The sequence below is a fragment of the Hypomesus nipponensis genome, chromosome 23 (genome assembly GCF_054491055.1).
Source record: "Hypomesus nipponensis isolate SF chromosome 23, ASM5449105v1, whole genome shotgun sequence".
Taxonomy (NCBI): Eukaryota; Metazoa; Chordata; class Actinopteri; order Osmeriformes; family Osmeridae; genus Hypomesus; species Hypomesus nipponensis.
Genome location: NC_140383.1, coordinates 21,295,079 through 21,321,640, shown reverse-complemented (window position 1 = coordinate 21,321,640; position 26,562 = coordinate 21,295,079). Strand labels below are relative to the sequence as shown.

General features: G+C 45.1%; 1 protein-coding gene and 1 long non-coding RNA gene across 5 annotated transcripts; both read left to right on the top strand.

Annotated features, from left to right (window-relative positions):
• The first annotated feature begins 2,502 nt into the window (after window positions 1–2,502).
• Window positions 2,503–3,450, top strand: LOC146234853 (uncharacterized). The gene is made up of 3 exons (XR_014741736.1): window positions 2,503–2,636; window positions 2,723–2,861; window positions 2,969–3,450. It is a non-coding gene; the product is annotated as an uncharacterized LOC146234853 (long non-coding RNA).
• Window positions 3,451–7,719: 4,269 nt separating this feature from the next.
• Window positions 7,720–24,777, top strand: mphosph8 (M-phase phosphoprotein 8). 4 transcript variants are annotated; one of them, XM_084688852.1, is made up of 14 exons: window positions 7,720–8,368; window positions 10,616–10,759; window positions 10,986–12,020; window positions 12,169–12,262; window positions 12,799–13,065; window positions 13,189–13,311; window positions 13,400–13,488; window positions 20,541–20,681; window positions 21,680–21,766; window positions 22,086–22,240; window positions 22,453–22,610; window positions 22,711–22,835; window positions 22,988–23,071; window positions 23,257–24,777. In XM_084688852.1, the coding sequence occupies exons 1-14, from the start codon at window positions 8,270–8,272 to the stop codon at window positions 23,296–23,298; spliced, it is 2,643 nt and encodes an 880-aa protein (XP_084544978.1). In that variant the 5' UTR covers window positions 7,720–8,269; the 3' UTR covers window positions 23,299–24,777. The 4 variants fall into 4 exon arrangements, with proteins under 4 accessions (XP_084544978.1, XP_084544976.1, XP_084544975.1 ...); XM_084688850.1 differs by lacking the exons at window positions 20,541–20,681; window positions 21,680–21,766; window positions 22,086–22,240; ... (2 more) ...; window positions 22,988–23,071; window positions 23,257–24,777 and adding exons at window positions 15,551–17,891; window positions 18,131–20,338 and having other exon boundaries at window positions 7,745–8,368; window positions 10,989–12,020; XM_084688849.1 differs by lacking the exons at window positions 20,541–20,681; window positions 21,680–21,766; window positions 22,086–22,240; ... (2 more) ...; window positions 22,988–23,071; window positions 23,257–24,777 and adding exons at window positions 15,551–17,891; window positions 18,131–20,338 and having other exon boundaries at window positions 7,746–8,368.
• The last annotated feature ends 1,785 nt before the right edge of the window (window positions 24,778–26,562 follow it).

Here is a 26,562-nt window from a genome sequence, read left to right as displayed (position 1 = left end):
TGTGGCAAGGCACAGATCTGGCCAAGGTTACAAAAAGCTAACCCTTCTGGAAAAACCTCAAGGCTAAAGCCAAAAAAGATAGGGCGGAAGAGAGGCGTAGCAAATTTAAAACTGGCGGAAGACCACCAATCAATGCTACAGATCCTCTGTCAAAGAAGATCATTGGTATGATCCCGCAGCAGATTTCCCCCCTTCCCAACCCCTACAACGATGACGGCGCATTAGATGACAGTACAGCCACAGAAGCTGCAAGTTAGTAACTACGAACTCCAACGCCGTTGGTTGCAGCAATAACGTGACACAAATTATGAAAATGGGCTACAATTTTGCCTCCAAAGCATTTGTTACCAACCCAGGTGGTCAGAGTGGGGAACTGTGTGAAAGGCTACTGCTCAATTAATGTCCAAGTTGTGTGTGTGATGACCAGGCCCAGATCACACACGTTGTTGCAAGATGGCCAGGATCCACACATGACAGCCGAATCTTTGACAACAGTCAACTTTGTGCACTGCTGGAGAGAGGGGAGATCCGTGGACACCTAGTGGGGGACAATGGCTATGCATGTCGCCCGTACCCGATGACTCTTTTTTGAACCCTCAGACCCAGGCAGAAAAAACCTAAGTACTCTCACATTGAAACAAGTTTCAATGTTTCGAGTAATCGAGTGAAACACAGGTCCCGGACGACACTGCACTCCCGGGGAAGGCCACCTCACGGTCTCCTCTCCGCCCCGAGTCGACCGTGGGCGCCTAGATGTAGTCAACGTGCCCCGAGAGTGCGTGACGGCTCTGGCCGGGAGGATCTCATAGGCCACCGTCTGAGGGAGGGTCCGGTACCCGCCCAGCGGAGCGGAAAGGGTCCGAGCGGCCTCCCCCCATGCCTGCACGAGAGAAGAGACAGAGCAACTGTGGGTCAAAACGGTAAAAACAACTAATTTAAACCTCCTTAAAAACATCTTAAAAAGCCATAAACAAGGGGAAGACTTAAAAAGCACCTGCGTCCTCAGGTCCTTCCGGGTCCGCTTCAGGGTCCCGAGGTGGGGCCCTATCCAGAGGCCGTCCTGGGTTGTCATCACTTGTTTGCTGGATAGGGCCGACGCCAGTGCTGTGCGGCATGTGACGTCGCAGTCCCCTAAAAACAAGGCATAAAACTGATAAAACACAATCATGTTAAAATGGGGATACTCACCTCCTCGCTCTTCATTTCTTTTTTTTCTTTTCTTTGGGGATGCCTTTACTCTCCTTGGGGTTGGTTTGAGGGGAATACTCTGTCGGTGGAGTCCGACTCCCCCGAGCTCCCCTCAGGCCTCCCCGTCGCGGCAGGATCAATATCCGAGGACGCATCTCTAGGCCGTTTCCCCATCAGGTTCTGTCCACACTGGATATAATCCCCATCGCTGGTGCTGGGAGAGGAAGTGGAGGCGGCGTAGGAGGAGGTGGTGGTACTCGGTTCCCCAGTTGGTCTCCTCTCTTCGCCGCTCTCGCCGCTCTTCCCCCTCCTCCGCACCCACCCCTGCTTCATCCACCCCCACCTCCACCTCCTGGATCAGGGGCTTTAAAACAGGGGTTAAGACCGGGGCTGGCCCCTCCTTCCCCCGGCCTTCCTTTTCCACCCTCACCTCCTTCACCACAGGCTCCAAAGGCGCCCTGTCCGCCTTGAGCCTATTTGCAAAGGACTGAGGACAGTCTCTGAACAGGTGGGAGAGCCCACCACACAAGTTGCAGGCTCTCCCATTCGGGCACTCCACGAAGACATGCCCAATCTCCTTGCACTTTCCACAAACTACCTCCTGGCATGCCTCCGCGAGGTGCCCGTGCTTCCTACACTTTCTGCACAATTTAGGCTGTCTCTGATAGTGTACGAAGCCCCTGTTCTCCCCCAACACAATGAGGGAGGGTAACTGCCTCAGTCCTTCGTACCCTGTTGGATCAGGGAGTTGCTGAATGGGCACTCTCCACGCCCCATTCCAGATGCCATCCTGATCCATCACTTTAGCCGGTGGCCCGGTCACTTTGCAGTACCTACTCAACCACAAAGAAACATCCTCCGGGTTAACAGTCTCATTAAACATCTGGACAATCACCACTTTCAAGGTGTTGTCCATCAGTTTTTCCATTTCAAAAGCTAGGGAAATATACTCTCTGCAATCCTCATACCTTGACCAAAACTCTTTCAGCAACGAAGCAGTTATGAAACTAACATCAAAGCCCTGCGCGGAAGGCAAGGCCAAGATGCAGTTCAAATCTGTTGCTGTGAATTTCAAATTCTTCTGGAGCAGGTTCCTGGAGAAGTCCAATCTGGACATCTCCAGTTTTACGCCTTCCACCACCTTGAACAGAAAACGGACACTTGTGCCTCTTCAACAACAACACTCAACAACAATTAAACAAGAGAGTGGGAGTGACACTACAAGGAGACAGAGGGGGGGGGGGGCACACCTACACAAGAGGGTAGAGTGCACACCTACACAAAGCCAGGTTTGGTGGTTTGCTGAAGGATGAGAGTGCCCATACCCCAGTGGACTTCTTCAAAGTGCTAAATCCTGACACATGGCCAGAAGACCAGGCCAGCCTTCTCACCGTTGGTGATGATGATGTGGCAGACCTGGTGAGGCATTTCAAGGAGCCTCTAGAGAGGTAAGAATGTATTTGACACTGGAATTGCCATAGAGACAATGTTGTTTACATATTTGCAAACTCACTTGTTCTGTTCAAACTTGCAGATCGGGGTGCAACTTGGCTGCAATTCAGGACGAGTGGCAGGGCCTGAAAATCCTGGTCAGCCATCATTTTAAGGACAAGTCGTACAGTGGCCTTTGGGAGTCCATGTTAACAAAGGACCCCTACAGGCTTGATTACAAGGTAGGCCAACAGTACTGAGTGGTTGCGTATGGTATCCTTAAAGGTTAGTTTTGATAAGTTAATGATAAGCGTTTAAATGAAATTGAAAAGTATAATTTTTCCTTTAGAATATACTAGAGTTGGTGAACATCATGCTGGTGCTGCCAATTTCAGCTGCCCAGTGTGAGCGAGGCTTCTCTGCACAAAATCTAATCAAGTCTTTGACAAGAAGCTGCCTTGGGGTTTCCACCACTGAGGACCTAATGAGGATCACCCTGGAGGGGCCTTCTATTGAGGACTTTGATCCAACTCCTTCTGTGAACCGCTGGCTGACTTCAAAGCGTTCCAGACGGCCAAACTACAAAAGCAGCTGGACAACAGATATACTTTGCATCTAGGCAACGTGCAGTATATGCATGACATGTTTTTTTGTTTATTAGTCAGGGACAAGAACTGCAGGAATGCTTGCATGTTCATGTCGCAGCCTTAGTGTTGCACAGCGGGACGGTCCAAAGAGCAAATACGATCAAAAAAACACTGTGCTCCAAAATGTCTTTGTGTGCTCCTAAATGTTTTCATTTAGGAGCGCATGTGCTCCTTGGGGAAAACATTAGCATAGAGCCCTGCATTGTTGCAGTAGCTATTTTGTACAACTTTGGGAAGACAGTAGGAGATGAGCTACCCGAGGAGGATGAGCACCCACGTGAGGATGATCTGGAACATGCTCAAGTGCAGAATGCTGCAAACGCAAGTGGTAATGCTGTCAGAACACTGATTGAAAACCACTTCGCAGCGTAATTAAGGTCAGTATTGGCAGAATATTGTTATATTTTGATTGATATGTGCACTTATACAATAGATGATCTTAACCCATACCTATTAACGAATATGCTTCTTACTTTCTCATCCAAACAGGGAGGAACTAAGAAGAACAGTAAGACAAGGGGACTGCCAATTTGATTGAAAGAAACGTTTTACTCCAATAAATACAAATACATTACACAATTTCAGTTTCAGAATTCATTCAAAAATCTTTCTATTTCTTGTGACCGCCTTAGATCCAGTAGCCTCTGCTTCTGAAGAGTTAGGAGTTCTTTCTATAGCAACAGGACATCTTTTTTAATTTTTGCATTTTCTATGTCGAGCATGCATCTCTCCTTCTCTAATGTGAGAAGCTCCTGGTGAGAGCTAAGCTTAGCAAGACAACTTTCACGTGTAAGAATTCACATAGAAAGTTATTGGCCGATGGAAGAATTTTGAAATCTTTCAATCGGTCATTCCAGTGTCACAAGTTAACCTCCTAGATGATATAATGAATGTGCGTGGTGCCCTCACAAATATCTGCGAGTCTGTTGTTCCCAGATGATATAAAGTGTACTGTGTTTGCTGATCTGTAAATATTTTAATTTAATCCACAAATGATGTTCAGACAAATAAATGACATGTACTGTACAGTCTTGATTAAATGATATTTAAATGGTCTGACTCATGCTTTTTACCTCTTGCACTGCTTGCAGAGCCAATTTGGGAGCTTTTAATTTGCACACAGCTGTAGTGGAAGTGGATGTCACATTGGACACAGTGAATCATTTGACCATAGTCAAATGGTCACTGTATGCAGGCTTTTGGTGTTTCCAACTCAGGATCATGGTTTTGTGACAGTAGGTCAGGCAACACATTTGAGACGACGAAAACTTAAGCTTTTGGCAAGGGCTCTCACAACAACTCTTCATCTCTGAATATGCGTTGCACAATGACCTCATGATTCGTCCACACCACAAAATCGCATCACATACAAACGTGGAGTTGTGCTTGGTAATAGTACTGGTGTGAGTGCATAAGTTTGAATGATTCGCATAGGCAGAACTGCTTGTCTTCAGTGCATCACTGAAGGGCATTAAGGTCACACTACTTTATGTCCTGGACATGCCCGCAGACAACGCAGTTATAGGCATCGAGTGACTTGAATGCTCGTAATGTATCTTTTGTGTTAACACTCTGTATGAATATCTTGCCACTCCTGGGCATTTTAATGGGTCAACTATCCAATGCTTGATCGAATATGGATCGGGAAGTTGGATTCCAACACTTAATGTCAGTTTATTCAGGTAACTTTCATTAAGCGAACGCAGATTAAGCGAACGCAGGTATGAACTTACTTCCGCCATTTATTTTGCACACTACATGACGTGGGCATTGTTTACCAACGGCGTCTATAGACCAATTATTTGTTTGTAAACATTCGGGATGCGCAGCAATGTGGTTGCAGAAAACCGGGAAAGGATTGCAATTAAAATGGCAAAAGGACCACAAGGGTCATACAAAAAAGGCCAAAAAAAGTCCAGGAGGACAGCCTGAAAGAGAGAAAGTGATTCCCCAGTTATCTGTCACATCAGAATTTTGATTTGGATCACGAAAGTCTTGAAATTTGAGTGAGAATGTTGCCCGGTAGGCCGCATAGTTGGGCGGCAGCAAAGTCTTCACGTCATGTCACCAAGTTCATAATTTTACAGTTTTACAGTCAATTCTACATCTAAAATGTCGAGCAGGGCAGCTTTCAAGAGATATGGGAATTCTGCTTTTAGCCAGCTGGTCCGATTATTTTTGTGATTTGTTTAAAACTGGCAATCTGAGTGAGACTGCATCCCCGTTTTGACGTTAGCATCAGTCAGACTCGGGTCGCTCACTGGCAGTGTGCACAATGTTGTATTTCACTCTATTCTACACCAGAAATGTCTGGGAGGACTGCCTATTGTAGATACGAGCCTGCTAGCCAGCATCTCGGATTTCTTTAACCAAACCTGTTTCATTCATCATTTGCATGAGAAAGCGACCTCGGTTAGCCAGGCTAGTTTTGCTCGATCACTTGGTCAGGCTATTTAAAGGTATATGAAATGTAAATATACTTGTCCAAAGGACTTTTTGTACTTTTTTTGTCAAGATAGAGATATATGATGACCTGATCGACACTCGAAGTGTAATAGATCATAGCCGCGGGAACATGTTTTATCAGGGGTGTGCTGGCGGGGGCTTAATGTTTCGGGGCAGCAGGGAGGAACTGGGAGTAAAAATTGGCCCTGGACTTTGATCCAGACCGGCCCACCAGAACTGGCCCCCATATACGCCACCACAGCTGCCCTGCTAATGCAAGCATATTCTGTGTTCAGTGTGATGCGAGTTTGAGAGTTCCATCCTTAATGCGAGCGAGCCGAAAAATGTTTGGCCTTTATTTGAGTGCAAAATAGTTGAGCTTCATGTCAAATAAACATACCCGTTTTTCAATTGGTAAACCTTGTCTAGTGAAGGTAATTTCTGTCTCTTAATTTTTCAGCCCCACCCTACGTTTCTTAGCCTGGTTTTCTATTGTTATTCTTCTCCCGGTACTCCCGATGGCCAGTCCGCTACTGCGGAGCTGTGCCACGGTGGTGGATTTTTAAGTCATATCATTTTAAATTCTCATACTGTCAGGGGGTGCTGCAGCACCCTCAGCACCCCTAGTTCCCGCGGCCATTTAATAGACACGTTTTTGAGCCGTTTCAGCTCTACTTCCTGAACTACTCCCCTATATGCAATCCACTTCCATTCTGGCGGGCTGGGTTTGTTTTGCTAGCTAGCTCCGTTGTGCCGACAAAGCACTAATATCGCAGTGACAAAGAGGATATAAAATTTACAACATGAAGAAAAGTGTTTCGGGAACGACGTGTGCGTAGTTGGTTGCAAACACTCGAGAAAGCACCTGAACGAGTGGTTAGATAGAGTGTTACGACCAGTTTTAAAACCTAGAATTGCCTCTAGAATCGCCTCTAGCCTGTTACAGTTATACTACAGTAGTATGCTTATTGTTTGTAGGCTATTCACATTTTGCTGGTGTTCCTTTACCCTATTGTTGCTGTGTATTTAATAATTGTACATTGATATGTGGATATAATAATTCAAACCTTTCAAAGTGCCAATACACACATCTGTATAAGCCCGGCATGAGGTGTGTAGCTAACCCCCGCATTTGGGGTTGAGGAAGTTGGCAACCCTATGTGTAGCCAACCGGGTTCATAGGAAGAATAGATAGATACATAGGCACTTCAGGCAGTGACAAGCCACATAAATAAGGATAAGTGTACTGCCTGTCTTGTCCTTCTGAAGCTGTTAAATTGAATAGGCTGAACATCAACATGTAACATCAAGTATAGCCTAGAAATTCCAAACAAATTACCTTTCAATTTTACGTATGCCTAAGCTACTTGGACCGTGTCCTGGCAATAAATAAAGAACATTATGCTACATGTTTTGCCAGGATAACTGGCAAGACCATTGAATGTTCATGATGTTCCTGTGTGTTTATTCCTTTGACTGGTTACAACAACGCAATCAATCAACCAACTATAACAGTTTTTAATGTCGGGCTACGAATTTATAGAACAACTTCTGTCTGATACGTGTGGCATCCTTTAGCCAAATAATTCTAGCCTGCATTTTGCTGAGATTGAAGAGCTAGACAACAAATGTTCTAATGAATCACCGACTAAAGTCATCTTCTGTCATTGCTTTTGCTCCATGTTAAAAGCTCCAAAATGTCGTTATCCACAAGTACATGCCACAACGTTGGCAACTTATCGAGTAGTAAATGTCAAACGACAAGTATGTCAAAGTAGTAGAACCGTGATCCCAAGCTAGCATAGACGCTGTCTTTACACCGGCAGACGCTGTGCAAACCACTTCCGGCAGAAATGAATTGCATGTTTAGAGTTATGGCGGCCCCCTGGTTTTGACGCGTAAACTTAAGTTCGTGTTTTGCAACCGACATGCGCAGTTGAACCTGCTTAACAGTCGTGTGACGTATGGTGATAATTGGTCAGCTCTCGAGCACCCCCTAACGGGCGATGACCTGCATTGCCTTTTAAAAAGGCTCCTCCTTTTCGCCTAAAATATACTTTTTTGTCGCGTCCAAACAACTTTACCCTCTTCACTGCATATCCTTGGGTCTTGAACGCCACACCTGCCAAATCTTTACTTCACACAGTGCCCAGTTTGCAATATAATCGAGCTGCAGACACAAACATATTTTTGGCATTATAGCTAGTAAGATGATGGTGTATTGGGACATTCAAAATGTTTTTCTGCCATACAATATATAGTAGCCTATGGATACTGGGATCCACCCCTACTTTGCCACACAATACCAGCCTTTTGCCGATGTTTAGCAGCTACCAAGCTACGTACTCACGTGTCTACGGAACGCCCCCGGCCACGGTACTATAGTTGCACACAGTGGCGCGGGGTAAGGCTGACATTAGCCAAGCTAAACTAGCCATTGAAGCTAAAGTGGAGGCAGTTGGCTAAGGCCCTCCGAGGCAAACGGGTTTCACTCGACAAGGCGTGTTGGTGCGAAGGACATTGCTCGCTAGATAGGTATCTTGCTATACAGTTCCGAAATGACATCGGGGGCCGAAAAGACCGATCTGGTAGACAGTGAACAAGATGAAGAAAACGTCTACGAAGTGGAGAGGATTATTGACGTGCGAACTGAAGAGGTAAATGTTGACTTGCTGTGTAGCTAGCGGATGTCATTAGCCAGCTGCAGTGCCAGAAGTGTGTTCTGTTGTTAGCATAGCATGTACACAGTCTATACTTTGCAATGCTATGGTCTTAGCTAGCCAGTAAGTCAACAACCCGGTCACACTTATCAATTTGACAAACACGTATAGGCAGTTTAACAACTGTTATTACATTGTCTGTAGTTTACCGATTAGGCGTGAGGGATAACGTTGACTGAGATAAATGTAAAGCAACAATCAATGGCTGGCTGCACAACTTTGCCCAACGTCCACAGCACAATGCACACACAGTCACGGTCATTGTCTAGTACTACTAGTAGTACGTTAGTTAGGTAGCATAGACTAGTAAGCCAAACAGCACCTTTACTAGATTACTAGTTGGTTTGCTGAGGTAGCTTACTGCTGCTGAAACAGCTTGGCTAGACTTATCAGTTTCAGATTTTGCAGCCAAGTTTCTGTTTATTACTAGCTAGTCTAGCTTGCTAGCTTGGTTTCCTTCTACGTAGAACTAGAAGTCAGGAGGTAGCTTCAATATGTGTGCCTGCTGCTGCATTCACCATCAGACAGTGCACGGTCATAATAACGTTCCACCAAACTCATTTGTAGTAAAAGCAAGTTATAATATTCAGGGCTTAAATAGACCTATGTTGACAGCTAATGAGATATGTTACCAGCTAGCCTACATTAAAAGGGGACGAACATGCTAACCAGCCTGTGTTCTAAGCTTTGCAAGTGTCTCCTGCTAAACCCTTCAGTTGAATCCTTAAAACTTACTAGCTGGCATCCACGTAAGACTGCAGGTCGAAGGTGATTGCAATTTGTTACAAGTACAGGTACATTGGATTTGGAACATTGGGTATTCATAAATATCAGACGTGTTGTTGTGTTTGCCCATACTCTACTATAAAACAAATGTACATTTTCAGTGAGAAGAGTGAGTTAGGGTCTCATCTTGCCTTCAATTAGCCCCAGGAATCAGACAGATGGCTATCATATTATGTTCTCGTGACATCTCTAGTACATAGGAGAGGAAAGCTGCAGCTGTGTAATGGTTTCTGAAGCCTCACAGAGGTTCTAGAGTATTCTGGGAGAGGCGTAGTCATTCCGGTGAGGGGCGGTGACAGAAAGTGTCCTGCTTAAACACAAGGAAGCCTGTACGGAACACCAGTCAGGGCGAACCATTGCATCCTCAAGTTTGTTTACAATTTAGCACAAGACAGTAGTTTTCATATAGCTTTCATATATAGCTTTCATATAAACAGCACTGGTGATGCAAAATGTTTAGGTCGTGAAAATACAAGTGCCACATACACTTATGCTTGTGTCTGTCTGTGCTCTGTTTGTGTTGGGTTGGTCCTTCCAAATCCCCCATGTGACTGCGGACTGTGTTGTGTGCCCCCGAGGGGTGGGCTGACGGGGGGGACTGGCTGTGCTCCAGACAGACACAGACATTCTACTGAATGTGTGTGTGTGTGTGTTTCAGAATGCTCCACGAGTGCACACCTAACACAAACAGTCCCTTAGTAAGTAGGGCAAATGCTGCTAGGTTAATAACACACAGCTCACATGCTTCACTGTGTTGAGGGAGTAATACACATACATGTCCTTGTTTTGATTGTTAACCCTTAAATATAGCTGCTTCAAGCTTGTCATTCTATAGAGGAGTCTGCTGTTGAGTCAGACACTACATTTGAAGAAGCCCATAGCTTTAGGCACCTGAGCAACTACAAACGTAAAACAACAAAAATGTTAATTTTACAATTTAAAAGCTACAGGTTTCACTGCATGGAAAGATATCTACAGCAGGATATCAACTGTTAAATGAATTATGTGTATGCAGTCTTGCAAAATGTAATGGTTGTAACCAAAAAACATTCTTGTTGAGAGTTGTGCTAGAAAGGGGACGAGTAGGGTTGTCAGAACTATTGTCCCATTAGTCAGTAATGCATGCAGAGTTGTGGCTCAAATGGATGTCTGCTGTAGTTAAATCATCTGCCATCCTCGTCGTCTCATTGTCTCCCTTTTCTAGCATTTTCCATTTATATACTTATTTGTTCAATTCATCAGTGGCTTATGAGGAGTTAAGAAAGTCCCTGAAAATGAGTGATTATTTATTCAGAGGAACTTGGCTGCGTCTGACAATAACATTTAACAACATTGGTCCACTGATCCTCTTCTTCAACTACCTCCATATTCTGACTGAGTGACCTTTGACCTCCGTAGGGGGAAGTCCTGTACCGCGTACGATGGAAGAACTACGCCTCGGACGATGACACCTGGGAGCCGGAGGCTCACCTGGACGACTGCAGAGAGGTGTTACTGGCCTATAAGCGCGCCCTGGCAGAGGCGGAGGCCAAGAAAGGCATTGTGAGTCCAATCCAGGTCCTAATCAGTTTGTGGTATAACCCAGCCATGCAAGGCAATAATGGGAAAGTAAAAATTGTGCATGATTGACTTTTATCCATTGCACATCTTTTAGTAAATGTCAAGTTGTGTCTGATTGCATTATAGTATAACATATAGGTGCTTAGACACTCAGCATTTGGGATTGTCGTTCCTGTTGTTAACAATCTGAACCTTCTTTTGCGTTCAGAAGCTGCCCATGAAGAGTGACGTGTTTGACGCAGACTCGAGTGAGAGCGACAAGGAGAGGCCGACAGAGACGCCCACGAAGAAAAAGAAGAAGAAGAAAAGGCCACTGGACGAGGAGGTGGAGGAGGAGGAGCCGTCTTCAAAGGAAAAGAGGAAGAAGAAGAAAGAAAAGAGAAAGGAGGATATCCGACCTCGACCGGCGCCCGAGTCAGACGAAGAGGACGAGCGAGCGCCCTCCCCTCCAGCGCCCTTGGCCCACAAGGACAAACCAACTGACGGCAAGAAGAGACTGGTGGACTCTGAGGACGAGGATGAGGTGCCCGTTCCCTCCAAGAAGCACCGGAAAAGCAGGACCAAAGAGGGAGGGAAGCACAAGAAGGAGAGATCAGAGGAGGGCAGGCAGAGAAAGGGAGGTAAGAAGGAGCGGAGGCATCAGGTGGAGACTTCAGAGGAAGAGGGCACTGCCCCCCTGGAGGAGGATTTGAGCGATGAGCCCTCCGAATCCCAGACGGACGACCCCTCCCGGAAGTCATCCGAGAGAGGGCGTGCGGACGACATGCCCAAGAAGAAGACGGGCAAGTCTGAGCTGAAGCTGCAGGGCATCAAGGACTTCCTCCACGACAAGAGGAGCAAGAAACCGGACACGCCCTCTCCCACACTCTCCCAGAGGGAAAACAAGCTGAAGATCCTTTCCTCCTCTAGGAGCAGGGATGAGGCTGTCCCTCTGTCGTCCGACTCCAGCGACAGCTCCTCGCTCCACAAGAAAGCCAAGAGCAAGGGCGCGGAGAGCGCCACTGTCCCACCAAAAGTCCCCTCCTCGGCCTCTTCCACCTCCTCCTCGTCCTCCATCGTAGCAGCCAGCACGAGCAAGGCCAGGGAGGAGGAGCCTCGAGAGGACGCCCCCAAGGAGAAAGAGCAGTCTGCCTCCACCAATCTGTTTGAGAAGTTCCTGCTGAATTGTGAGGCCAAAGACCGCGTTCCTCGCAGACAGGCGGTTCACCAGCCCTCCCCAGCTGAGGCAGGCAAAGCACCAAAGGTAAGCCGAGGAACTGTGCCTGATGTGCAGAGAGGGATTATGTGGTTATCTTGGTCACAATGGTGTCCTCTGTTCAGTGATCTTTTGTTGAAATAGCTTTTATTCTTTTTTTTTTTCATTTTTTTTTTTTTTTTCGTTCAAATTTCAGCTGATTGGAAAGATTGAGAAGAGGGCCAAGTCAGCGAAGGAGTCTCCAGCCCGTAGATCAGAAGAGAAGACAGAGAAGCCCAGGCACACGGAGGGTGAGGGACACACTGAGGGCGAGGGGCACACGGAGGGCTGGGGGAACACGGAGGGCGAGGGGGCACCCGGAGGGCGAGGGGGCACCCGGAGGGCGAGGGGGCACCCGGAGGGCGAGGGGGCACCCGGAGGGCGAGGGGGCACCCGGAGGGCGAGGGGCACACGGAGGGCGAGGGGCACACGGAGGGCGAGGGGCACACGGAGGGCGAGGGGCACACGGAGGGCGAGGGGCACACGGAGGGCGAGGGGCACACTGAGGGCGAGGGGTACACGGAGGGCGAGGGGCACACGGAGGGCGAGGGGCACACGGAGGGCGAGGGGCACACGGAGGGCGAGGGGCACACGGAGGGCTGGGGGAACACGGAGGGCGAGGGGGCACCCGGAGGGCGAGGGGGCACCCGGAGGGCGAGGGGCACACTGAGGGCGAGGGGTACACGGAGGGCGAGGGGCAGATAGATGTTCAGCTGCTCCCTGTAACTCAGTCTGAAAGTCTGCATTGTCTTGACTAAAACTCTCCTCTTTCTTTCTGTCTCCCCAGATGATAAAATGGAGGTTGAAGCAGATACTCTGGGAGACAGGCGAGGGGAGGTGCCTGTGATGAGGTTAAAGGTCTGCGAGGATTCTCGCGAGCGGAGAGAAAGGCAGGAGGAAGGGCCGAGGGGAGGAGACCGCTGGGAGAGGAGGAACCCTTCCTTCGAGGCAGCGGACAAGAGAAAGAAGAGGGAGGATAGCGAGCCAAGGCTCTTTATTGCTTGTGATGACAATCAGGATCCTCAGGATTCCCTGGAGAGCTCAGACAAATCTGGTAGGCTGCAGTTTGTTGCCGTCAGGATTCAGAAAGTGACAAAAGTGGCTCATATGAGCATTGACACAAGTCTGAATACATTGACACAAACTGAATCTATTTTCTCTGCCTTGTGTGATTCAGACAAGGCTCCAGCCACGCTAAGTTTGGGGATGGACCTTAATCTGGACTGGATGACACTGGATGAATTTCAAAAACATTTGAACGGAGAAGATGAGATTCTCTCAGCCCCACCACTATCTCCTAGTCAGTATCTCTCTCTACCACGCACTCAAGCACACGCTCAACATTGATTGTTCAATTACAGTATTTCACTATCTGACCCCTCCTCCAGGTGAGCTGCGGGATGCTGTGAAAAGTGGAGATTACATGTCGGTCAAACTTGCACTCAATTCCAAGGAGGACTACAATTTGGACCAGGAGGTATGTAGTTAATCTCAGGATATTCAGACACTGTCTCAAGGCTCCACCCTCTTTTAGGGTGCTGCTTTGTTTCAGTAAATTAAGGTCAAATGTCAAAATATTCTGGTGTTCTATGAAACTGTGAAAAAGTAAACTCTCAGACAAAAACTCTTCCGCAATTTACAAATAACTAGGTCACGTCATGGGTAAGAAAGATAACTTAAGGTGGATTTCGATTATTTGCACCTTGGCTGCCCCCAGGTGTGTGTGTGTGTGTGTGTGTGTGTGTGTGTGTGTGCGTGTGTGTGCGCACGGTGTGTGTTGTGGATGTGAAATTGTGTACATAAGGACTTATGTAAGCTCTTGCTTACACAACCTCCACATTCACATTAAACCGTATTAGACCACATTGAACAGTTGTTGATAGAACAGCTCAAGGCATCCTGCTTGAGGCCATAGCATCTCTATCATCACTGCCCATGGAAATATTACACCTGGCACTCACTCTCCAAGAGATTTATATCGGCCTGTCAATCGGCCTGAAATTAGTCAACAAAGCATGATATACTCACAATCTGGGATCAAACGACATGCAGTATATCAAAGGATGCCATGGAAGAAGCAACGGTAAGAGAGCAATGCTCTTCACCTACTTTTAATTAAGTCAAAAGTTTAACTTTTTCTCTTTAGTAACTATTTGTAATTCAAGTTTGTTATAAATACACATGGATTTAGAATTCAATTTAAATATTGATGTTTGTCTGAACATCACTATTGTACATCCTCATAAGGTATGTTTTTATTCAGGAATGCGGGAAGCCAAAAGACGATGAACGAAGGAAATGGCTGGCGAACTTTGTCCTTTGATGCAGGTACGTACAGCACGACATTCACAAAGCATTCTTTCATGATCCACGGAGCGTGTTAGTGTTGTCGTCATGCTCAGATGACCGTTATTGCCACTAGAGACGGTATCGGTTGTAGTTCTTGCATGGCTTACTCATTTCCATCATCAGCTAGGCATTACAGAAAAACAGAAAAGATGGCTAAATTAAGACATTACCATCCTTTGTTTTTCTTAGGTCAAATTCAAAAAGGTTTTGGATCAATTACAACATTTAAATACAGAAATATCTTCTTTGCATTCTTAACCTATATTCGTGCATATAAATGGCTCAATCAGAAGAACTAAAAGTAAATGTACTGAAATTACAGTATGTGCTAATTTGTGGATATTGTTGTGGCTGGTTTTAAAGCAAACCAGTTTGCAATGAGTGTTTTCATACATAAAGTCTGCGGTTGAACTTAATAGTAAGGCAAACTTTCCTAACCAAAATCAAAAGGCATTATGTGACTGGCACTATTCCATTCACAATATCTGGTACCTTTCGGCAAAACTCCATAATTAGTTTGCTCATGCTTTATGTCCCTAAAGGCACTGAGATGTGTTTCAGAGTTTAAAATGTGAAAACACAAAATGTGAAAACACAAAATCCAGAATGGCATCTGAAACGGAAAGATTAACATAGATATCTAACCGCTATCAAAACATCATCTTTGCATTTTCTGTTGTCTTCATGCAGCATTTCATCCGACATGACATTAATTTTTCTCCAGACTCTATACAATGTCAAACCGTTGCAGCCGCTGCTTAATACAATAAAGCCATAAACTATTCCTTGAATGGGTCACGTGGTTTTTGTTATCAGAATGTTTCGTTTTTGCACACAACAGCACGGAATATTAGTGTACATGGCAGTGTGGCCAGTTTATGAACTTGTTTGACTGGGCATGGGGCCGTTGCCAAGGTGCTTTAGCGTTCTCAGATAGTGCCAGGTGTACAATGCTTTCAAACACAGCTGCTGCTTGATGTTGGAGTGCAGTTTTGCCATCGCACACTAAACAGAACTAAATACAACTTTTGGCCAAAAATGTTGATACATTTTAGGCTAGTGTGGTACTATGACGCTACTAAAATGTTGGTTTGAATTCATGATGACAGTTTTTGAACTGTATTTAAATTAAAAGACAATTATTCATCAGGTTTGAGGAGTAACCCTTACATATACTTATTCTCTTACAGGAATGTACTGTTGAGAAGAAGAGTTTAATTGATGAAGAGAGGGATTTGATTGAAAAAGAAAAAGGTTCAAAAGATACGAAGAATTCCACAGATCAAGAAAAGGACTTAAATGCTCGCGACAAGCACTCCAGCAAGGAAGTAGAAAAGAATTCCAGTGGCAGGTTGAGATCAAGAGAAGAAGTAAAGAGCTCCAGTGACAAATTAAACAGATCGAGCGATGAGGAAGTGAACTCTGGCGAAGAAGAGCAAGATTCCACTGGCAGGTTGAGTTCTAGCAGCATAATGAGATCAGAAGGAAGAATAGATGATCCCATCAAGCAATCCAAGTCAAGTGATAAAGTGAGGAACCCCAGTGTGGAGGAAAACAACTGCAATGAAGAAGACGTCAGTTCCTCTGCAAGATTAAGATCCAGTGAGAGGTTGAGATCAAGACCCAAGAAGAATTGCTGTGAAAAATCAAATAGTTCAAGTGATGAGGAAGAGAACAGCTCAAGCAGTGATTCTGAATGGATGGATTCTACAGTTGCAAGTGAATCTGATAATATCTCATCTGATGAAGGCCTTTCCTCTGATAACGGATTAAACAATACCGCAAAAATATTGTCAGTGTTGAGAAATGGGAAAAAACGCAAAGACTCGAAAACGGCAAGCTCTGAAGTGACTATCATACCATTGAGCAAGAAGGTTAATGGTAAACGAAAATGGGATAAAAAGCACTACTGTTTGTATTGCAAAGCACCTCACACTAAGATAGGTAGACACTTACAAACCAAACATGCAGGAGAAATGGCTGTTGCCCATGCTATACACTTCCCCAAAGGCTCATCAATCAGAAAAGATTTGTTTAGCCAACTTCGCAATACAGGGGACTATCATCACAATTACGAAGTTCTCCGATGTGGAAATGGGGAACTGGTCACAAAGAAAAGGACGAGCCGCCCAACGTCTGTGCGTGACTTTCTTCCTTGCCAATTCTGTTGTGCTTTTTTCCGCAAAAGTGAGTTGTGGCGACATGAGCGCGTATGTAAATTCAGAAAAGTCGATGCGGAGCCCAAGAGGAGAACAAAAACCCGTGTCCAGTCGATGTCGTCTCGACTTCTCCCATTAGCCTATGCAACAGGAGGCTGTGAAGAAATCATACATAAGATGAACCAGGATGAGATTGCAGTGCACATCAGAAACGATCCCTTGATTTGCAAATATGGCAACGCGTTATCAGCTCGACATGATCATGACAAATCACAGTATGCTTACATTGCACAGAAAATGAGGGAATTGGCCAGATTTATGTTGGCGGTAAATGAAGTTGACAAGAGTGTTAAATATCTGCATGAAATCTGTCTGCCATCTAAATTTGAGTTGGCGGTTGAAGGTGCCAAGAAAGTTAGTGGTTTTGATGAAATGTCTAACAAGTTTAAAACCACAACTCTTGTTTCAAAAATTGGCTATTCTTTGAAAAGAGCTGCGGAAATAGCTTTTGGAGAGAGTCGCATGGCTGAGGATAGTGAGACGGAATGTCAAGTCAGGGAGTTCATTAAACTTCTCGATATGGAGTGGAGTAATCTGTTTTCTCGTAGTGTCCTGAGCTCTCTTCGCCGGGCAGAACGGAAAGAACTTGATGCTTCGTCACTGACCACAGACTTGATTAAACTCCACAAATTTCTTAAAAAATCAGCTGATGAATCCAAAAAAGAGCTACTTGAAACCCCCAGCCCGCTGGCCTGGAAGAAACTGTGTGAAACTCTCCTCACAGAAGTGTTCCTCTTTAACAAGAGCAGAGGGGGGGATGCAGGAAAGCTTCTTCTGGAGACATATGCAAGCAGGAAATGCAAAATAACTCCAGTTACTGCAGATGTATTAAACAGGCTGACGAAGATGGAGGTGTTCCTTGGTGACTCTTTGACAAGGATGGAGTTGGAAGGAAATGGGGGTAGGAAAATGCCACTCCTACTCAATGAAGAGATGGTTTTGTCTATTGATATCCTAACTGAGAATCGTGAGAAGGCCGTTGTGCCTGAAGACAACCCCTATGTCTTTGGACGAAGGGAAGCCTTGTCCAACACCCGTGGGCATGATTGTCTCAGAAGGGCTTTACAACAGTGTGACGTGACAAACGCAGATATTTTTTCTTCCGGCAAACTAAGGAAACTGATTGCATCCCATTATCAGCTGCTGAATTTCAATGATCGTGAACTCGATCGAGTGTCACAGTTGTTTGGACGGGGACACCTAGACTGCTACAGGCTGGCAGAAAACCCTTCCTTACTGGCGGAACTCAGCCAGCTCGCTGTCACTCTGGATCAGAACTCTGAACTGGATTCCAACAAAGACCACACCTGTGGTAAGTGTATGTTTCGGGGGAATACAGTCAACTGTTGCTTCATAGTGTCAATGTGTAGCCTATGTGATGGTATTAGAATGCTCTACTCTTCTTATATGATAAGAAGCTACCTGAACATGGACCTTCTTACTTTTGTATGTGTTTTACCTAATGACGTTTTTATGTTATGATTTCTATGATACTTCCATGCACCACTGCTCGCATTCACCCTCGTACATCTCTTCATTGTCATTTTTCAGTGGTGTTTCCTGTTTGTGCGCAAACTCACAAGAAGCGGACCTGGAGCGATGAAGAGCAGGCGGCTGTGAAGCGCCAGCTAGCGGCCTCCATCGCAGAGATGACCGTCCCAGGCAAACGGGAATGCGACGCCTGCATCAACGCAGAGCCTGTTCTCCAGAGTAGGACCTGGAAAGACATAAAGAACTATGTGCACAACACACTACAGACCATAAGGAAGAAGCACTTCCAGGTCAGCTCCGACATGGACATCGTCAACCCGGAACTACTCCAGAGTAGACAGAAAGCGGAGATCAGAAAGCGAAAGAGAGAGGAGGAAGGAGATGGTGACGTTCCTGATACAATGGTACACAGTAAGGTTCACACAGAGAAAATTAGGCCTGTTACAGCAGCAAAACCCAGGAAAAAGGGTTCGTGGAGTGACGAGGAACAGGCTGCGTTGAGGCGCCAGTTCAACGACTTCGTCTTCATGATCAAGGCCCCGGGGAAGAGTGAATGTGATGCGTGTATCGCTGCTGAGCCAGCTCTTAAAGACAGGGTGTGGAAGGAAATAAAGAACTATGTACACAACAGACTACAGACCAGGAAGAAACAAGGCTCGGTACGCAGTCTGATGGAGGACGTTGGAGGACCAGACCTGGAGAGGCAGACACCTGAAGAGGAGCTGGAGGCAGCCCCCACTGCTCCTGTGTACACATTCTTGTAACTGGCTTCCTGGAACTATTCTGGAAACATTTGAGCGAAAGAGAGAAAACTTTACGTTAAGTACGGTGTGACCATCCTCACACAATTTTGAAATATACTTTTGTTGTGGCTTTCACAACTCCATTAAACACTACTCTATAGCTGCATATATCCGGCATGAAACCTTAATTGTGAGTTTTGAATGTGGATTATTCTAAATGTCATTGTGACCATGCATTAAGTGATACTTACGCCCTGAGTACTTCTGGAAGGGATACTTGTTTGTTTAGCTAAATAAGGATTATCTTCTCATTATATCAGACTGTACTATCCACATGAAGAAAAAAGTTGGAAGCCAACCCAATATGACACATTTAGAGACATATTGATGTATGCATACGAGTTATATTTGTATATTTTCACCAAATGGGTAGATGATGCAGATGTCTAAAAAGTTTGTAATGTCATCGTAATGTCTGCACTGCTGTACCTGTAGCCCTCATATTTACTTTGATTTAGTTGAATCAATTAGAAAATACTGATCCAACAGGCCTGGGAATTCAGGTAATTTCATGAAGTCATTGTGTTAGTGGCTCCGTATAGAGTATTTTCGATCAGTTTTCAGGCTTCTGTTAGTGTTAACAATTTTCATTCAGTTTGTTTTAGCTTATACCAATGTTAAATAAATACAATTTCTAGTTAATGACAGTAATACATATGTTACATCCCTCTGGATGGAGACCCTTTAAACGTTATCAAAAGTATGGATATAATGTGCATTTCAAATCTTCAGTTGCAACTTTGTATATTTTTATAGCAATTGTTTTAAATGATCTAAGCCAAGCATATAATGTTCAAGTTTTCACATGGAGGTTTCCACTGATACTTTTAAAAGGATCACCATGGTTAAATGTTTTTGTGGAAAATGTGTGTTTATGGTAGAGGGCCCCTATACTACCCACAGTTACGCAGTTACAAGCATGTCTGTGCCAAATGGCAAGGAGAAGAGTCTTTACAATTAGAATCTAAATGGAGGACACACATCACATGGTTCATTCTTTTCCAATATCGCTACTTTTTCCTCAATTGGTTCTTCTCTCATTTCCCCCATATTAGAACCTCTGTAGTAGAAGCAGGCACACATGGTGCTGACTGACTGACTGAATGGAACTGCCTCCCTCTTACCTTTTTCACATCAGCTGTTTGATAGCGATTCTGTAATCTGTGTTAAAATACATATTTTCTCTTTTTACTCAGACATGTAAGCAACTATATCCGTTAGAAGTTTATGCTTCATAATTGCTGTTGTAATCGGTGTAGTTGGTTGTTGGCTGAAGAAATCCGTGAGCGATTTAATCCACTTCTAGGTACTTGCGTAAATTTACTGCTAATTTCATGGTTCTTCAGTATATTGTGCTGCTCTCCAGACTGCTGTTACGTAGGTCACTTACCCAGTGCTGCTGTTGTTAACTGTATGACTCCACATCTGATAGGAAAATAAACTATAACTTGGCAAAAATGGTAAAGGTTGTGGGACATCTGCCTCAGTAGGATTTTGAGGTTTATGCACATGACGGTTTTTCTCACTGAGCTTAATTATAGTGTCTGTGTTTTGCATCACATGACACGGCTGTATTGCCATGCATTGCTACATGATTTTGCTGTACTTGTCCATGTCTTTTTTAAATGAAATGGATACGTGTGTGTGTGTGTGTGTGCCCCGTGCAGGATTCCAGCGGTATGTCCTTGTGCATGTTGGCAGCCGCGGGTGGCCAGGATGACATCCTCAGGCTCCTGATCAAGAAGGGAGTGAAGATGAATGGACGGCAGAAGAACGGCACAACAGCACTGATGCACGCTGCAGAGAAGGTAGTCTTCTCCCCACTACTCCTCCATCACCCCACCACTCCTCCACCTCCCCACCACTCCTCGACCACCCCAGCACTCCACCTCCCCACCACTCCTCCACCTCCCCACCACTCCTCGACCACTCCACCTCCCCACCACTCCTCCTCCACCTCCCCATAACTCCTTCCACCTCCTAACCACTCCACCACCCAACCATTCCTCCTTTACCACCCCTCCACTTCCCCACCACTCCTCGACCACCCCACCACTCCTGCACCTCTTCACCACTCCTCCACCTCCTCACCACACCTCCACCTCCTGCACCACTCCTCCACCACCCAACCACTCCTCTTTTACCACTCCTCCACCTCCCCACCACTCCTCCACCACCCCACCACTCCTCCACCACCCCGCCACTCATACACGTCCCCGCCACTCATACACTTCCTCACCACTGGTCCTCCACCCCTCCACCTCCCCACCACTGCTCCACCTCCCCACCGCTCCTCCACCTCCCCACCACTCCTCCACCTCCCAAATTGTCCAATAGTTAATTAAATTAAACAACTTTCAAAGTTAGTCTTTAGCAACCTTTTTAAACTCTCCTCTGACTTTTTCTGTGTCTTCTAATCAAAACACTTAAAAGTGACCCCATGCTGGCTATTGAACCTGTTCTATACTTGGCTAGTCTGTTCTTTACTTGGCTAGCCTACTATATTGGCCTACATTGTTGTACGTAGTCCCATTTACAACACTGGGAATCAGAATTTGGTCATTTTGAAAAGTTTGTATCTGAATCAGGGTGATCAAATCCAAAACAGTACAAATGTAAAATGGATTACCTGATCCTGGATAGCAAAACATGGGATTTCAAAATCCAGATCATTTAGATCCAGATTAAACTTTTTGAACAACTGGCCCCTGGTGCTTGGAAACTGAAAAGGCTACAATGTGTGACCTGACAATGCAGAACAGCATCCATGTTGTCTCACTAGCTCTTATTGTCATCTTGTTTCCAGAACTTCCTGACCACAGTCGCCATCTTGCTGGAAGCGGGATCCTTTGTGAACGCTCAGACGCTGGGGGGTGAGACTGCCCTCATGAAGGTGAGGGAGAGGAGGCCTAACAGTCCTGGTAGCCCGGAAACAGTAACAGTCGTGATATCAAATTGTATTTGTATAACCCTTTTTCCAAACAATGTCAAAGAGGGCTTCACACATGCCCATAGAACTGCAGCTCACTCAACCTAAAACCCGCAATAGAAGGGAAAACTCATGGTTCGTTGTTGCCCAGTAACAGTTGAAGTAGCCCAGTAACAGTCTTGGTTGCCCAGTACCAGTTCCTTCTGCTCCGCAGGCGTAAGAAGGGTAATGGTCATGGTAGAACAGTGACAGCGGTGCAGTAACAGTGCCTCATCCCTCCCAGGCGTGTAAGAGGGGTAACGCTGACGTGGTGCGCCTGCTGCTAGAGTACGGGGCAGACTGCAACATCACCTCCAAACACAAGAACACAGCCATGTACTTCGCCAAGGTCAGCAACAACATCATGGTTTTCGACCTCATCAAGGACCACGTCCAGATGTGAGTGCTGCAGCTTTCTCTCACACACACACACACAGTCACACCCTGTAAACAAAACACAAGCACAGTAGTACATACACACACCCTGTAAACAAACCACCACACTATACACAAAAAGTGTGCTAACAAATCTAACAGCATTGATTTCCTTTTCCTGGGCCGGATTTGTTGATGTAAGAAATTATATTTCTATATTTCTGTGTCACACACAGGTTATCTAGTGTAGCAGAGGACACGATCCGTGCTTACTTTGAGTCCAGACTGGCCCTGCTGGAGCCTGTGTTTCCTCTAGCGTGTCACAGACTGTGTGAAGGCCCAGACTTCTCTCTAGAGTTTGGCTACAAGCCCCCTCAACACACACCTGCAGAGGGTAAGATGCACAAAAAGACACAAAACACAAACATTTAAGACTTGAGAGGAGTACTTGGACACTTTGTGAAGACCTTAGGACACTCTCCCCACCCCTCTAGGCTCAGGCATTCTCCTCTTCATCTTCCACGCTAATTTCCTGTCTGAGATCTCTGCTCGGCTGTGCGGCCCCTGTAGCGTGCACGCTGTTGTGCTCAACGACAAGTTCCAGTTGCCCATCTTCCTGGTGAGATGCCATAATACATCCACAGTACATTGTCTAAAACAACTACCACTGTAGAACTACTGCAATTACACTATCAAAGTATCAAGAAACCTGTTGAAAGATGACTCGCCCGTGCTAACTGTGTGTGTTGGGCCTAACTATTTGTTTCTCAGGATAGTCATTTCATTTACTCCTTCAGCCCTGTGCCGGGCATCAACAAGCTGTTTGTTCGCCTGGCAGAGTCCCCAACGGCCAAGGTGAGGCATGCCAAGACAGCAGTGAAGCTGAATGCCTTGGGGTCTCTCTCTCTCACACACACACATCATGTCAATGCAGTCTCCCAATACATTTTTCATTTATTGATATTAGTCCTACATTTCAGTTTACAGTAATTATCACTCACTGTCTCTAATGGACTCTGGAATGCTCTCTCTCTCCACAGGTCAAGCTCCTTATCTGTGCATACAGAGTCCAACTGCAGTGATTTCCTCCTCTTGCCCTGGTCGAAGGTCACAAGAAGTCTTGACTGCTACCCACAGGACAGGAAATACTACACACACACACGTATTTATATTTACACACAGTCATTTCAAATGAACTCCCTTGCTACCCATGCCATCACATTTTGTTTGCTGTAGCTTTCTCGGATGGTATTTGTGGGAATGTTGGAGACTGTAAGCCCTGCGCACCATGATGTCTGCTCGGCATATCGACATTCAGGGAATACCACCCCCTGCAGGTCTTTGTGGAGCACTGCAGACAGTCATAAGCCTCTTCTATGAATGGGAAGGGTTTTCCTCGTGCATCACTGTGATTGGAGAAGACGTACAGTTCATATGTGTGTCAGTGTTGTAAAGAGTGGAGCAGAAGTCTGTGGTTCTTTTAAGAACACGAACACGGCTATTTATAGAAAGCAATGTGTGGAAGGTCCCATTTACTGATTGTAGAGACTGAAAGTCATTTTGTTTCAGTACATTGTCCTAATCCCTTACCAAGTGTCTGCCTCCACCCATACACCTTGGGTTGTACCTTTGTGTGTGTTTTCTTTGTGCTTTTCTTTAGCTTGTGTTTGATACTGAATGTGTGTATTTTGTGTGTTTACGTAAGCTCATCTGGTAAGTGACTGGGGGGTATAAAGAAAGAAGTGCACTATGGGTACATGTATAGTGCTGCATCTTGACTGGTAGACTTGTTAAAGCTTACCCCCAACTTTTTTTTTTCTTTTTTTTTGTGTGTGACTATTTTAGACCATAATTCACCAGAGTTTATGAATCAGCTTCTGTTCATACAGGTGTCAGTAGGTTGACAGCTGCTGTTGCCTTTGCATTAGGCACTTTTGCCACAATTGAAGTGGGTGTAGTTATATAGCGTGTACAGTGCAAAGCTGCCTCAGATGTTAATTTACTTTAAGGGCTAAAAGGTCCGTCCCCTAGGAAGCTGCAGTACTGCTAGAATTTAGGATGAGCATTTTAGAGTTATCAGCTGTAAGTGTTCATAAATGTGTGTACGAGTCCAGAGCAGCCATCAAGTCAATGGTACTTCTTGATTGTGACCATGCTGAGGAACCCCCTTAGCAACATGCCATTGTTAACCTGTTAGAGGAAAGGAAAGGTTGGTCAGACTACCGGTTACATGAAGGAAGTGTTGATTGCTGAGGGGTGTTTGAGGATAAAGCTGCTCCATCCTGCCTTGATAATCATCACTGTTGGACTGGATTCTCGTCTCCTTCCTCAACCTTATCAATATCAGTGCGGCCGTGGGAAATGAAACAGAAACATCCAAGGGCATAGGGTATCCAAGAGTAATGCTAAGATATTAAAATCTGTCTTTTTTTACATCAGATAATACTTTTCCAGACATGTTTTTTTTCCGTTAGATCAGTTGTTTGCCATTTTTTGAAATCTCACTGTATACTAAAATCTCAAATGATACTTGCCCATAATAAAGTCGAATATGCACATTTTCTACAAGTCTCAATGTTGCACAACATGAGGGAGATGTTCTTTCTGTCTGTACTTGTGGTCCTACACATCATTTACACATTTAGCAGATGCTTTTATCCAAAGCGACTTCCAAGAGAGAGCTTTACAAAAGTGCATAGGTCACTGATCATAATGAGATAGCCCTAATTTCTCTTGGATGTGGCATTAAAGAGAGCCTGTAGGATTCCTGTAGGTTCAGATGTGCAGTAATAAAATCGACATGTTTCAACATAAAGGTATGGTCTTGGCACATTTCATTCATTGCTGAAGAGAAGTTGACTATATATTAAGAGAATATTTCAGTTATGGTTTAATATCAAGATGGACACTGATTGTATGGTCTCAGGTTGTCTGCAAATGGTTATTCTAAGCTCATCGGGGATTCTAGCCATACCAGTAAGACATGAAAACATTTTTTAAATGCCTGCACCTGTTGGACATTTCCTGGTGTTCCTTTTTTATTGCACTGCATTAAATCAACCAGATTTGATCTGATAATTCACCTTAAGTGATACAGCCCTGTGTACATTATTGCAAACTGAACCTCATGAAGACTCAAATCAATGTATTTGTATAGCCCTTTTTACACGCAAGCATGTCACAGAGGGCTTCACATACGCCCATAGAACTGCGCCTCAACCAACCTAAACCCTCAAGGAAGACAAGGAAAAACTCCCAGAAAAACTCCCAACGGGAGAAAAAATTGAAGAAACCTTGGGAGGAGCAGTTCAGAGAGGGATCCCCTCTCTGAAGACTGTGATTAGCCATGCAGTGACATACATGTGCACATATATATGCCCTGCACCATAGAGTTAGCCCTGCACGCATCCTCTACCAATTCCACAGTTATTTGTAATGTGTTATTTCACCGCTTGGCGGAGTCAAACTTAAGGCTGTGGATGGACATGCCTCGCAGTCTAGGGCCAGTTTAGCATTTTGGAGATTATTATAAAGGGGCAAAATTAGGTCAAAGCAGGCGGATTCGAATCAACATTCAAACCAGGGACAGACAGAGCTCTGATTGATGTCGTCGTAGAATTCGTCAACTTCATTTGCAAGTAACACCCATATGCTTCGTCATAATTCGGTAAGTTTTCAAATGTAGACTGAACAGCAGCTGGTTGGTGTCTGATAAAACATGAAAACCCATTGCTTCAGTCAAAATCACATGTATCTGATGATAGCGCACCTGATCCGCCATATTAAGCCACCCTCTAGTTTAATGTGTATTTTACTTTTACTAGGCTACTGTCCGTGCTCTCGCTCGCATCATATCATGTAGTTCCACCTTGCCCTGTCCTCTGAGAGTTGCTCAAACAGGTAAATATCTAAAAAATAATAAACGTTGCCCACTGTGGTCGTGCAATAACTGTTTGGAACCTTGTGTATCGTGAATTTATATCGTTTCAAAAATAAAACAGGCTACAACATGGGATCCGCAAATGTTTATATAATGCATCATGACCATATTACGGATTAATGTGTTATCTTCACATGGAATACCGTTTTCTTCTTTCACTGAAGAATTTTGTGGTCCAACCACCATAGATGTTTGTGTTGAAGCCTGAACGTAACCTAACCTCCTTCAACGTAGAAAAGCTGAATGCTGATTGGATCTCAACAATGTGGTTCATGCGACCACAAATTACGGTTCAACAAACAGCCCTAGCTGCCGAAGTAAACTGCCCAGTCATTGTGGATTTAGTTATTAGAAATGGTTAATGGTAACACGGGAAAAAAAAAAAGTTATTGATTACGGAGATAAT

Excerpts from the sequence above, each read along its gene's own strand:
- mphosph8 (XM_084688849.1), top strand. The coding sequence starts at position 8,270 with ATGACATCGGGGGCCGAAAAGACCGATCTGGTAGACAGTGAACAAGAT. Across the intron at positions 12,021-12,168 it reads AGGCAGGCAAAGCACCAAAG|CTGATTGGAAAGATTGAGAA; the intron begins GTAAGCCGAGGA and ends TTCAAATTTCAG. Across the intron at positions 13,066-13,188 it reads GGAGAGCTCAGACAAATCTG|ACAAGGCTCCAGCCACGCTA; the intron begins GTAGGCTGCAGT and ends TGTGTGATTCAG.